Genomic DNA, 15,058 nt, shown 5'->3' on the forward strand with positions numbered 1-15,058 from the left:
AAGAGCACATTGTGCTAGAATTATATGATAGATTCTCTCATCCATGCGCCTGCAACCAATCCAAGCAGCAGAACCTCAGCTTCAGGAGGTCTATTGTCTGCTGTACAGTGGGCCGTGGCCAAAGAATGGGTTGTAATTGTATCCACATTCTGCAATAGTCAGTGAATTGCACAATGGAGTCATCAGCTCAGCCTCAGAAGGCAACCTTTGCTCCAGTAACCATCTTTGCCCCAGATGCCCCCAACGGGGAACCTGGCTCCTTCAAATACAGCAGAAGCAGGAGCTCCCAAAGATATGGGCATCATTGCAGCTCCCAGGCTACCTGGCATACACTTTTTTTTACCAGAATGACAGTGTTGCTGACTGGGCCGGCATTACTTGTCCATCTCTAGTTGCCCTTGCGAAGGTGGTGGTAGGCTGCCTTCTTCAACCAGTGACACTGAAAGAACAGCAATATATTTCCAAGTCAAGATGGTGAGTTGGTTTGAGATAGTCTTGCAAGTGATGGCAGCTAAGCCGGCTGTTTTGTGCTGCATGGTTCTTGTGTTGTTGGAGCACAATTCACTATTCCATCACACTCCTGACTTGTGCCTTTTTAGTTGGTGGACAGGCTTTGGGGACTTCGGAGGGGAATATTTTGCTGCAAAATTCATAGACTCTGACCTGCTGTTGTAGCCACAGTATGTATATGTCCAGTTCAGTTCAGTTCAGTTTCTGGAGAGTCTACAGCAACACTGCATCTTGCTCGTCTAAAGGAAACAATACTGAGGATGATAGTCTCTGAGCCTCCTGTAACTCCCCTCCATGCTGAGTGGACTTTAAGCTGCGATGTCATCAAGTGGAAGCTGGATGAGTAGTTCAGAAATGTGCCATAATGCAGTGAGCCTGGCACATGCCAGATGCCAGTGTCCATGGATGTGGTGTGCATGTGGTCACTGCCCATGGACTGGTACTGTGATGTTGATGCTGGGTGTCCAAGATTGAGGTCCACAAATGATGAACTAGTGTCACCAAGTAACTGCCCTGACTTCCACATTGGCAGCTCTCAGTCTCTGGTTTCTATCTGGTGGGCGGTAAAATAGGAGTGCGCGTTGTGATGAGGCTGGATTAAGTAATAATGAGGCTGTTAATGAATAATAATCTATGCTAATAGGCCTCGTGACACCCACTAGTGAGAATCCCATCTTGGCATCTTGTTTTTGACACTGGGGAAGTCCTCACTGGATACCTCACCCTGGACCACGTTTTTTTGGGAAAAAAGTCACCATTCCACTTTGGCTCTGTTTTGGTGAAGAAGTTCCAATATTATTTTCTTGATTGTTATTATCAACCGGAATGGTTGGGAATTGGGAGACAGTCCCCTGTCTTTCAGGAACCATTGGTCAGTCCTGACTCGGGATGGCAGTCGAAGCTTTGAGTTAGTCGTCTGTATGCAGGGCCCAGAGGCACAAATGCAAACGACAGGCTCACAGTCCAGTACAGAGGTGGTTCTGCATAATCAGACGTATGCCCCTCGTGGTGGAGATATTGAAACTAAGGCCCTTTGCCTGTTTGTCGGACCTAACTGCACAAATTGACTGCTGCATCTTGCTACATTACAACAGTTACTACACTTCAAAGTTCAAATTGTTTTAAAGTGGTAGGTCATCAAGTAATTAGAGGCAAAATATAAATTTTATAATAACACATGGCAAAAAATAAATACTGTTAGAAATTTGTCTGGTTTGCATTTCTTTAACAGATATGGCAGTTGTAGATAGTTAGTTAATTTCTAACCCATCCTGAGTTTATTTCAGTTCCACCCACAGCTGCTCAATAAAATAACTGCTGAAAATCTGCTGGCAAATATTAGGTAAGGGCAACACTTCCAGCAATTCGCGAGCCATCAAATTCATTTGGAAGAATTATAGCACTTTTTGTTGAGCAAGAGATCTGTCCGTTGTGCTTTTTTTTTAAAGGGATATTCTGTGTAGATTGGTTGAAAATATTATAGGAATGGGATAGTTACCATTTGTTGCTTGGACATTTGGCAATAAACTGGAAGTTTGTTAGCAAGTTAAAAGGTAGCATCTATGTGCTTTCAGTATTAAGTCTATAGTCTTGATGATGATCTGACATGTAAATCCTCTGGTCTGTTGGCTAAAGTATTGAAGTTATCCAACTCCACCTGGTGTGCTGGAATGCGTCGGCTGAGAGTCACCTGGAGCAATTTCTTTCAGCAGTTAGTGTTTTCTAAGATTTGACCGTTATCTTCTACTGTTCCACTTAAGTTAATTCAGGATATGCAGTCACTTGATTTATCCTGACTTTGAAAATGTAATAATTATATTGTTTCAAATACACTGTCTTGTACAATCAAAAACAGGACGACTATCTTGACTGCACTCTTTTGCAATTTACTTTTACATCTGAATAAATTCAAAACATTATTTGCATGTCTAAATCATGGTACACCCAAATCATCATAAATTGGAATAGGACAGCCTCACTTGAAATTTGGAACAAAACACAAGTTGCTGGAAAAGCTCAGCAGGTATGGCAGCATCTATGAAAGACATCAGGTTTAACATTTCGGGTCTGGTGACCCTCCATCAGAGCTGAGGTTCACTGGACCCCGAAACGTTAAACCTAATTTCTCTTTACAGATGCTGCTAAGCTTTTCAAGCAAATTTTGTTTTTGTTTCATTATTTTTAATATTTGCATTAATGTCTTTGTAAATGGCTTGTATATTTTCTAATTCCTTTTGTGTAGTAACCTTGTGTTCTTTTATTTAAAGAACACTGGCAGCCTCAATTAAATATGTCCACTGACAACCACAGTGACCAAACTGCAAGAATAAAACATATCTTCTATCTTCCTGTACATTGGGGAAACCAAGCGGAGGCTTGGAGACCGCTTTGCAGAACACCTCCGCTCAGTTCGCAACAAACTACTGCACCTCCCAGTCGCAAACCATTTCCACTCCCCCTCCCATTCTTTAGATGACATGTCCATCATGGGCCTCCTGCAGTGCCACAATGATGCCACCCGAAGGTTGCAGGAACAGCAACTCATATTCCGCCTGGGAACCCTGCAGCCTATTGGTATCAATGTGGACTTCACCAGTTTCAAAATCTCCCCTTCCCCCAACTGCATCCCTAAACCAGCCCAGTTCGTCCCCTCCCCCCACTGCACCACACAACCAGCCCAGCTCCTCCACTCCACCCACTGCATCCCAAAACCAGTCCAACCTGTCTCCGCCTCCCTAACCTGTTCTTCCTCTCACCCATCCCTTCCACCCACCTCAAGCCGCACCCCCATCTACCTACTAACCTCATCCCACCTCCTTGACCTGTCCGTCTTCCCTGGACTGACCTATCCCCTCCCCACCTCCCCACCTATACTCTCTCCACCTATCTTCTTTTCTCTCCATCTTCGGTCCGCCTCCCCCTCTCTCCCTATTTATTCCAGAACCCTCACCCCATCCCCCTCTCTGATGAAGGGTCTAGGTCCGAAACGTCAGCTTTTGTGCTCCTGAGATGCTGCTTGGCCTGCTGTGTTCATCCAGCCTCACATTTTGTTGTCTTGGATTCTCCAGCATCTGCAGTTCCCATTATCTCTCTCTCTTCTATCAAGCTAGGTTTCACTCTGAGATCTGACTACTTCAGTATTACCCATCCGCTGTGGACATATTTATCTGTCTATTTTATCTTTGTAGGTTCTACATGTCTACATTTTATTAGAAGTTAATAGGGTGTATGTAGTTGAGCATGCTTTTCCCAAGGTTTGGATGCTCTTGCTCGAATGAACTCGTACAAAGATAATATCAGAGATAGTGGGAACTGCAGATGCTGGAGAATTCCAAGATAATAAAATGTGAGGCTGGATGAACACAGCAGGCCAAGCAGCATCTCAGGAGCTTTTGTGCTCCTGAGATGCTGCTTGGCCTGCTGTATTCATCCAGCCTCACATTTTATTATCTCGTACGAAGATAATGTTGTTATTGCGTTCCACATCATTGGCTCCACAGACACTGAGAATTATTGGCAACTTGCTATATTTTTGTTATTGTTTTACATCAGGCACAACTAAAATACATCTTTCAGATGAAACATTTGATTTGATTTATTATTGTCACATGTATTTGAGTACAGTGAAACGTTTTGTTTTGCATGCACTATAGGCAGATCATACCATACAAAGTGCACTAGGATAATAGAACAGAGCAAGGAATACAATGTTATTGCTGCAGAGAAGGCGCACAGAGAATGAGATCAGTACTAAATTTAAAATTTGAGAGGTCTGTTCAAAGTCTAATAACAGTGGGGATGACACTATTCTCGAATCTGTTCGTACTATATACAAACTTCTGTATCTTCTGACTGATGGAAGAGGATGGAAGAGAGTATAACTGGAGCGGGATGGGACTTTGGTTATGTTGGTTGATACTGAACCAAAGCTACTGTTTCTCCCTGTCCTTTCACTCCAACAAGAGCAAATTAGGAACGTATTGCAGTTAAACTGAACCTGCATTTTGGTCTACTGCTATATTTTAGATAACCAGACAGAACTGGAACTTGGGCTTTAAGCACTTAATACAGTTTCAGTCTGCTCCTCTTTTTTTAAGTCAGTGTTTTCAGATATGTTATGACATACCTCTGGGGCATATGGCACTTCAACCTGGACCTCCTGGCCTAGAGACAGGAACACTACAAATGCACCACTACAGCTCTCCTGCTCTGAGTTATAATAGTATAACTGAGTCCCAGTTAATGCCCACTGCTTGAATATGATTACGTACACAATTAATATATATTTAACATCCTCAGCCAAACTACATGTCTGTGGCTGTGCTGTGATACGTTTCATGTTCCATATTACAGATCAGCCTCCACCCGTTCTATTTATCTAATCCTGTCAGGATATCCTGCTATTCCCTTCTCTCATGGACTTGTGTAACTTTCCCTTAAATGCATCTGTACTATATAGCTTAACAACTACTTCTATTAACAAGTTCCACATTCTAACCATTCTCCTGATAGAGGTTTTCATGAATATTTTATTGGGTTAATTAATTAATTAATATCTTGTTCTTATGTCTCCTGCCATACAAATGAAAATATTACAGAATTGTTACGGTCCATTGTGTCTGCACCAGCTCTCCAATGAGCATTGTGACATGGTGCCAGTGTCCTGCCCTAACTCTATTTAAATAATCATCTAATACCCTCTTGACTGCCTCAGCTGAACCTGCCAGTATAACCTTTTCAGACAGACCATTTCTACCATTATTTTGCATAATTTTAAAATAAACTCATTCACTTCTCTGCTCTCTTCTAGAGAAATTAGTCTGAGCCTATGTAACCTGTCCTGATAGTTAAATCTTCTCCATTCCATAGAGGCAAATGGTTATGATGTAGTGTGATTGCAAAGACATGATTGCAAGGAGACCAGGTTTGAGAATTGAATATCCAAGGACTCTGTGTTTCAGAAGAATAGGCAGGAAGGAAAAGGGGGTGGTGTAGCTTTGTTGGTTAAGCACGATGTCATTGCTGTCATGAGAAATGATATAAGCACTGGAGATCGAGACACAGAACCAGTCCTGGGTAAAAGTAAGAAGTAACAAGGGAAAGAAGTCCCAAAGAGAGTAATCCATAGGTACCCCAACAGTTCCACAGTGGGGCATAATATAGACCAGGAAATACTGGGGGCTTGTCAGAAAGGTACAGCAGAAATCATTGGTGATTTTACATGCATATAGACTAGATTGATTAAATTGGCAAGGGTAGGCTTGCATGTGAGTTTGTGACTAAAGAGAATGGTTCCAGAACACATTGCTACAAGAAACAATCGGGGAGCAAGCAGTTCTGGATTTGATGTTGTGTAATGAGGTGGGATAAATTTATTGATCTCTCATAGTAAAGGATCTTTAGGAAAGAGTGATCATTGTATGTTAGAACTTCAAATTCAGTTGGAGGGTGAGAGACTGGAATCTCAAACTAGCGTACTGAAGTTAAAAAGGTATGAGGTAGGCATGAGGACAGATCTGGCTGAAGTGGATTGAAAGAGAAAACTAAAGGTAGGACAGGTGATGAGCAGTGGCAGGTGTTTAAAGAGATATTCAATTGCTTTTAACTAAAATATTTTCCAGAAAGATTATAAGAGGGGAAGAAAACATCCATGGCTAAGCAAGGAAGGTTAAGATTATATAAAGTCAAAAATTAAGGCATACAACATTGGAAAGGCAAGTAATAGGCTGGAAGATTAGGAAACTTTTGAAGATCAACAAAGGGTCACTAAAAACATAAATCTTGAAAAAGAAAGATAATAGCAAAAGTGAATGTTGGTCCCTTGAAGGATGAGACTAGAGAACTAATAATGGGGACCACAGAAATGGCAGTTACTAAATGAGTATTTTGTTTCACCTTTCATAGTTGAGGACAGCAAGACCATCTCCATGTTAACAGGTAAGGTAGAGGCTATAAAAAAGGAGGAACTTCAAACAATTGTCACTGCCAGGGCAAAAGTATTAAGCAAACTATTGGGACTGAAAGCAGATAAGTTCCCAAGGCCTGATTGCCTAAATCCTAGGATCCTAAAGGAACTGGCAGCTGAGATAGTGGATATTCCAAAATTCCCTAGATGCAGGAGAGGTTCCAGCAGATTGGAAAAATGCTGCTATAACATGCTTATTCAAAACAGGAGGGGGGCAAAATGTAGGAAATTACAGACCAGTTAATTTAAAATACATGATTGGGAATTTGTTGGAATCCAATGTTACAGAAGTAATGACAGGACATTTGGAAAGTCAGAATGTAATCTACTGGAGTCAGTATGGTTTTATAAAAGGATAAATCATTTTTGACTAATTTGCTAGAGTTCTTTGAAGATGTAAGAAGCAATGTAGATATTGAGGATTCTGTACGTGTAGTTTATCTGGACTTCTAGAATGCATTTGATACGGTGCCGCACACAAGGTTAACATGCAGGTAATGTCACATAGGCTGAGGGGTAATATTTAGCTTGGAATGAGGATTGGCTAACCAACAGAAAGCAGAGAATGGAAATAAATGTGTTTTTTTCTGTTTGGCAGGATGTAACTAGTATGGTGCCACAAGGTTCAGTCCTTTAGCCCCCACTATTATAATCTGTATTATTGACTTGGATATGGGAATGGAAAGTACTGTAGCCAAATTTGGAGATGACATTTGGAGAAAGTAAATTGCAATGAAGATATAAGAATTGTATAAATGGAAACGGATAGGTTAGGTGAATAAATGAGTGAGTGTAAGGTTGTCCGTTTTGGTCTGAGGGCTAGAAAGGCAGCTTATTATCTAAATGGGGAGAAACTTCAGACTGCTTCTGTGCAGAGGGATCTGGGTGTTCTTGAGCATGAACCATAGAAAACTAGTATTTAGGTACAACAGGTAATACGGAAAGCAAATGGAATTTTGGTATTTATTGCTGAAGGAATAGAGTTTAAAGGTTGGGAAGTGTTGCTGCAACTGTACAACTAGTGAGACCACATCCAGAGTACAGTTTTGGTCCTGTTACTTCAGGAGGGATGTAGTTACATTGGAAACAGCTCAGAGGAGGTTCACTCGATTGTTTCCAGGGATGAGGAGTTTGTCTTATGAAGCGAGAATGAGCGTTTAGGCCTATACTCTCTGGAGTTTAGAAGAATGATAGGAGATCTAATTGAGGTATATAAGATGCTAAAGGGAATTGACAATGTAGACATGAAACGGATGTTTCCTCTCTAAAAACCTAGAATGAGAGGTCATAGTTTTAAAATAAGGGGTGGCAGATTTAAAACAGCAATGAAATTACTTCTCTCAAAGGGTCATGAATCTGTGAATCTCCATTGCCCTTGCATTCTTTTTAGTAATATAAAAACACATGATACATGAACCTTGTTAATCTGTTTAAAACAGAAGAATAAGTTTTCAGCAATTTTTAATCTGGAATGCACTGCCTGAAGGGGTGGTGGCAGTGGACAGATCAGTAACTACATTTGAGAATTGGATATTTACTTGAAAAATCAAAACTTGAAAGTCATTGCAGAACAACTGGGGTTACGACTAAATTCTTAGGTGTTTCAAAGAGTTGGTCCTACAGAATGGGCCAAAGGATCTTCATTGGTCTCAGTTTTATAATTAAGTATGCTTTATGTATCATCCTATCTGTGATATTGTACGACAATCATTTTAGTGATAATTGTATCTTTTTGTTACAGAGGATTACTGTTCGAACAAACTATTTGTTATAACTGTGCTAAGTCTTCTGCTGACATACAAGAGGAAGTAAGTGGCTTACAATTAACAGTATAAAATATTGGCCGACAGCAGGTTGTATCAGCGCTGACATCATAAATGCAAATTTGATTGCATTGTGCAATCCCGAATGCCATCTCAATTTAAAACCGTTCATCCCTGCTTTTTATTAATTAACAAGTAACTTGCTTGATCACCATACCATTGTTTACTATTTCTCATTTGTGTCATTACTCCAGGTCCCTTTTTAACTGAAGGGAGATAGGAGAATACCGAAGAAAAGTTAAGACTAGGAAGTTTACTTATTCAGCTGGTATTTAGAGATTGTCATGTCTTAGCTGGTACCCATAGTGTGGTTCACAATGACTGGTGGGAAGGTTAAGTTCTAGTATGATTGGGGTAGATGAGGGATACAAGAGATTGATGTGGAGCAGAAACAGAAGTATGAACTAATTAGGCCACGTATGTAATATCTAGCCTCTAATTAGACCTCTATGTTGTGTGTAGCAGAGTTCAAATGGGCAGTGCCCGATATATGGTAATGATTTATATAATATTAATTCAACATTCCCTTACCTGCTAATTTCAGTGATATCTTAATCCCACAGTTGCTGAAAGTATAAGCTGATAATGTGGCAATGATGGAAACTAGACATCTGGGAGCTGAGTGAGTTGGGCATATAACTCTATTCTCTTAATCAAAGTATGAACACTTTCTTTAATCAACCTGTTCAGGGATGTTATGACACATCTCTAGAACATAGAACAGTATAGCGCAGTACAGGCCCTTCGGCCCACGATGTTGTGACAAAAAAAAATCTCTGGAGTAAGTGGGGCTTGAATCCAGGTCTTCATGGCCTAGAGATAGGGACATTACAATCAGATTGTAGGAATATGAAATTAACAACATGGGGGCTGAGAAGGGAGGATAAATTAAAGAGCATGAACTCGGAGTTGTCAGGAAAAATAGACGGGAAAAGAAAGTTTGGATTAAGAGTGAAAATAGGCACAAAGAAAAAATGTTTTTAAATACAAGTCTGAATTTTATGCTTTACACTTTAAGTTTCTAACAATTAAAACCAGAAGGATGTGAAATGATTGTTGATTTCAATGTCAGGATTCATTGACAGAAACCCAAAATTTAGACCTGTTTTAGGATTTCTAACAGCCATTCCAGGCATAATTAAATATGCATGAATCTTAACTGACTGCAGGACAGGCTCCTGGCATCACATCAGACCAGTTATAACCTTCTACGATGAACTTTGTTTGCACAAACATGCAACATAATATCACTTTGGTGTGGCAGATAGCAAGATGCCTTTTTTGAAAAACTAAAGGTGGAAGAGAGCATCTTGGACAATAACTTTGGATCTCCCCGTTTTATTGCATATCTGCCTATAGTGTGAAGCACATATCCTGTAAATAACAGCAAAAAATACTAGCTGTGTGGCTATTCTGACATCAACTTAAGGCCCATGGTATTTGTGCTTGCAAATCCCTTTAATGATATGAGTCTTGGCAGACCACAAAGGAGATTGGACACTTCCAAACCAGCAGAAAGAGAAATCAAAGGACTTTTTACATCTCATTGCAGAAGGATAAATTCTGACTGTGGCTTTGGAAAACGCAAGTTTGCTTTAAACTTCAAAATATATCTAGCTAATTCTGTTTTCAAAGAGAAGCAATTTGTGCTATAGAAGTAAACCGATATTTAATGTTATAGCGAAGATCTGTAGCTGGGCTTGTGGCTGGAGCTTTTGGTTAGTTTGCCGAGCTGACTGATTTTGTCCCTCTACGTGACATCTTCAGTGCTGTTTAGCCTCCGTTGAAATACTGTTGCTGTGTTCCGTTCTGAATTTGTATGGGCCAGTTATGGCGGGTTGCTCTGTTTCTGGTTTTGCTGTGTGGTGGTATGTAGATGGGACCTGTTTCAACATATTTATTTATGGTACCAATGGTTGCAAATCAGGCCTCCAGAAATTCTCGTGCTTGTCTTTGTTTTGCTGGTCCTAGTACTGTTATGTTGCCCCAGTTAAACTGATCTCCTCCTTGGTCAGACTGAATAGAAAGAAGTCGGAACTGGTGTTCACCGACTCGCAGTAAAATGCCATGAAGAACACTCCCTTGTTTCTATTCTCTCTGACAAAGAAGGACATCAGTTTAACTGGGACAATATAACTGTACTAAGACAAGCAAGAAAATTCCTGAAAGCGTGGTTTTCAACCACTGGTACCATAAACAAATATGTTGAAATAGATCCAATCTACAAACCACGAGGGAGCAAAGCCAGAAACAGAAATACCCATCATAACAGACCAGACAATATAAATTCAGAATGGAGCAGAGCAACAGTACTGAAGGTGTCATCTAGAAAGGGGACAAAACATTTGCACTAAAACCAGTCAGCTCAGCAAACGAAGCAACAGCTCCAGCAAATTGATAGTTTGAATTCCATTCCAATAGAAGATAAAACTGTGAAATTGAAGATCTAATCTAATAGTAATGGTCTGTATTTGACAAACTGTTTAGATTTTTTAAAAATTAGATTTATTATTGTCACGTGTACCTAGGCAAAGTGAAAAGTTTTGTTTTGCATGGGCAAATCATACCATCCAAAGTGCTTTAGGGTAATAGCACAGAGCAAGGAATACAATGTTACAGCTGCAGAGAAGGTGCACAAAGAATGAAATCAACATTGAATTTAAAACCTGAGAGGCCCATTCAGAATGGTGGCGAAGAAGTTGTTTGTGAATCTATTTTAACATAATATTAATATTTGTAGAAATTTCTTCATGAAAAAATTGAAATAACCAAGCTTATTGTTTTTACTTGGGTCAAACTAAAAGGTAAATGTCAGTGTGTTTGGTTGAAAAAATAAATCAATGTTGTGTGAAGTTTGAAGAAATTATCAGAAATTTGGGTGGTGTACTTTAAATGTGAATACAACGTTTATGGTAAGTTCTTGTGCTCCAATGCACAGGTTATGCAAAACTGTCTGTTTCCTAATTTGTGGAAGCGCTCAGATCAAATTAAATTCTGAATCCTAAATACAATTTAATATAAGGACAAAAGCTAGTTCAAGTTTTCAAAATATATAAATATCTGCCCATATATGAAAACTGGAATAATCTCCTATTATAGACATCCAATGTATCTGTTCTTTTGTTGATTGAACTATATTGGTGATATAGTTTTAGCTCTGGCCTCTTACTCACTTTTTGATGCATGAATTATGTTCCTTTTGTAGATTTTTTGAGAAAAAGCTGGACCAGTTCTTCAGTAAGGAACAAATAGTTCTGTATGTGGACTGTCTAAGAGAGACACTATGGCCTAATGGAAAGCCTGCAGAACCACGTCGAGAAAGATCCCCTGAAGAGAAAACCCATACTAAAAATAGAGCTGAGAAATTACTACAAGAGAAAGTTTCAGGTAAACCAGTAATTCAGAATTATATTTTCATCCCTTTTATTTCTCAATAAACTTTACTTCAGTGTTCCCATACACAACCTAACCTTGACCAGGAGAGTATATTCTTGAGTATTAGCCAGAGATTGGACTGATCTTGCAATTAAACCAAATCATAACATCATGTCCTCTTCTTGTTTGGTCATTTCCTGCACTAATTATGACCAGTTCAATGTGAGAGCTTGTGGGTCAGTCCAAAACTAGGGAACATTGTTTTAAAATTAGGGGTCACCATTTCAGGGCAGAGATGATGATTTTTTTTTTCCTCCAAGAGTTGTGCAACTTTGACCTTCTGTGCATCAGAAGGTGTTACAGTGGGGCCATTGAATATTTTTAAGAGGTGGATTGATTCGTAAAGAAGCAAAATACTGCCGATGCTGAAAAATATCAAAATGCTGGAGAAACTCAGCAGGCCTGGCAGCATTGTTGGGGAGCGAAAAACAGTCAACATTTCGAGCCCAGAATGACTCTTCAGAACTGAAGTGGATAGTGAAATAATTCCATGAAGGCACAGATTCTGTCACCCAAGTCACCCTTTATTGACACATGCATTGTACGTGAGACTGACCCAGCTAGCTCCGAACCGGCTCCTAGAGTACACAGGATGTCTGACGCTCCTGTTTATATGTCAGCCAGGGCTCCCTGATTGGAGTGGTTAACAGTGAGAGAACTTGTATTCCGTGCGGTCCACCTGGCTGACCTTGTTCCAATCACTACAGATTGTTGGGGGATTCAGGGGTATCAGGATAGATGGGAAGATAGAATTTGAAACAAGCAGATTAGCCATGATGTTATTGAATGGCAGAATAGACTGGAAGCGTTGAATGGTCTACTTGTTTAAGTTGGAGCAGCATGTGTTTTTTCACTACAATGAGTTATTGTGTTTGGAGCTGATGCACTCAGTCGCCATTTTGGTTAACTCACTGGTACACAGCAGTGTGGATCTCCCCATCAGGAGCTGATGGTTCTAGGTTTGTTGTAGCGGGTCAGGCAGGAAGTCTTAACCATGATGCAGTTGAAAATATCCTGTGGCCTTCTGCAGCCTAAGGTCAAATCCAGCCCAGATGGGTTGAATAGAGGTCCCTTAAATATTCCTATTTTGTTGTATGCTGTGAGCATGCTATCATTACATAAAATTTACAAGTGGGCCATTTGGTCTAGCTGGTCATTAATGGGTGCAAGAATTGCAATCTCATTTAGCAAGGTTAGGATACATTCTTCTGAAGGTTAAAGCTGAGATGCGTTAGATAGAGTAGACTGGGAGAAACTTGCTGGTTGCTGGCCAGATTTTTGGTTGCTGCCAGTGAACGAATCTAATTAGTGGGAAAGTAAAGTTCAATGAAGTCAGGCAAAATTCCCAACCTTGCACACTACCCCCAACATTTGAACCATTTTCCCAATCGCCTCTTGCCAAAAATACTGCCTATTATTAAAATACCTCTGAAAGCAAGACAATGCAGAAAATATCTGTAAGATATTGCTAGGCGATTGAATAGAGTCAGTTAGTTCAGTTGACTGGATGGCAGATTTGCAACTGCAGAATGGCGTGGGATCAATTTCCCGCACTGGCTGAAATCACCATCTGCTCAACCTGTTCACTTGCCTGAGGCATCGTATACCCCTGGTTAATCTCATCAGCAATCCTCCTTCCCCTCTTTCGCTTTCTGTGAGAGAGCAGCCCCATGGTCCTCTGGGACTATGGTCATTTTACTTTTTACGTAACTGAATTTTTGGATTTTGACCACTGAATAGGAGAATATTTACCTTGTAGAGAGTTTAGCTGTTTCCGGACATTTCCTAATGGCAGCGTTGTTTCCAGATATGCTGGGCTGAGTCCTGGCGGGTCAGGACAGAGGAGTGGTGCTGGTAAGAAGGGGCTGAGGGCTAGATTTGGGTCCAATTCTCCCTGCAGGTTGAGCAGTTCAGTTCCTAATCTTAGGTAGTTGTGGGCATAAGGACATTTCTGGTGGGAACTTGAGGGATGCATGTGCCTATGTCCTGAAGCTGTCGATGTCTCCCATCAACTGTCGAATTTCCTGAGGAATACCAAGTCTGCTGTCCAGTGTTAAATCAGAGGCTGCCTGTCTCGTTAAAATAAATAATTGACTAAACAGTCTCTTAGAAATGAGTTGGCTGCCTGCTTCTTGTCCCATTGTTGTTAAACATGAAAATGGCTTGATTGGAGGTGGGTTTCGGTCAGTTTTGGGAATTTGAAGGTCTTGCAGTCATCAGAACAAATGCAAGAATGCCACATTTCAAACCATCACAGTAACTTATGCAACAGGAGGAAAGGGTGCTGACTGGTTGGTTGGCAAGTTGTCTCTGGCTGAGGTGTTGCCATTAGAGTTATCCATATTGCTGATGAGCTCAAAATGAGAAGCTTCAGCAACGTGCCTCACTTTTCAGTCATATTCATGTTCTGCTGTCCAAGTGAATGATTTTTAAAGTCTAACATTTGTTGGGATGAAGGTTCAGCCCACGCTGTCCATTTACAGTGATTGTCTACTACAATTTTCTATTCTCATTACATTCCTTCCTTTCAGCAATAGACTTATTTTGTGGCCTTACCTGGTCCATTCAGTTGCTAAAGTACATGTGTTTTCTTAAGTAATAATACTTGGAGAAAGTTATTTCCACATTATCTTAATCAAAAATGAAAATTTGATGGCTTTGTGATTTTTTTTTCTTGTATTCTTTCGGATAGCAAGTGAAAACTGACATTTTTAATTCAATTTTAGATTTTAAATATTCTGTTCTTCGTGGTAAAAAAATTGTGGAACGTTTGTTCCCCATATTTCAAGATGTGGAATCTAATAAGACACTTGTATATGTAAGTACCACAAAATGTTCTATAAGTTCTTTTACAACACTGAGGTCTGGATTGTACACGCTCTCCCCCCCCCCCCCGAGAATTTCAAGGGTGGGGAAAGGGGTTTGTAAAATCCAGTGGGTAGCCTATCTGCTTGTCCTGACTTGTCTTAAAAACTTTCTTTGAGGGTAATGATGCTACTACTAACAGGCCATCCCCTGAGCCCTTGTAATGATTAAGGCCCTTAAATAGCCAATTGCCAATTTGTTTTTAATTATTCTTGTGATAAAGCATTTATTGCCCATCTCATGGCCCAGAGGGCAGTTAAGAGTCAACTACATTGCTGTGGGTATGAAGTCGTATGTTGGCCAGGCCAGGGAAGGTTGGCAGTTTCCTTTCCTAAAGCACGTGAGTGAACCAAATGGATTTTATAACAATCAACAGTGATACACAGCCATCAGCTTTTAATTGTAGATTTTTTTTAAAAAATTGAATTCAAGCTTCACAGTCTGCCATGGGGGATTTGAA

The 15,058-nt window shown here is 40.2% G+C and overlaps 1 protein-coding gene across 1 annotated transcript in view; it reads left to right on the top strand.

The window, feature by feature from the left end:
- The window catches only part of si:rp71-46j2.7 (uncharacterized), a 102,397-nt gene that overhangs the window by 46,429 nt on the left and 40,910 nt on the right, over positions 1-15,058 (top strand). Inside the window, exons 13-15 of the mRNA XM_048544005.2 lie at positions 8,217-8,283; positions 11,504-11,685; positions 14,460-14,551. Of these exons, the coding sequence (XP_048399962.2) occupies positions 8,217-8,283; positions 11,504-11,685; positions 14,460-14,551 (341 nt within the window). The remainder of the gene's footprint in view (positions 1-8,216; positions 8,284-11,503; positions 11,686-14,459; positions 14,552-15,058) is intronic.

The sequence above is a fragment of the Stegostoma tigrinum genome, chromosome 15 (genome assembly GCF_030684315.1).
Source record: "Stegostoma tigrinum isolate sSteTig4 chromosome 15, sSteTig4.hap1, whole genome shotgun sequence".
In the NCBI taxonomy this organism is placed as follows: Eukaryota; Metazoa; Chordata; class Chondrichthyes; order Orectolobiformes; family Stegostomatidae; genus Stegostoma; species Stegostoma tigrinum.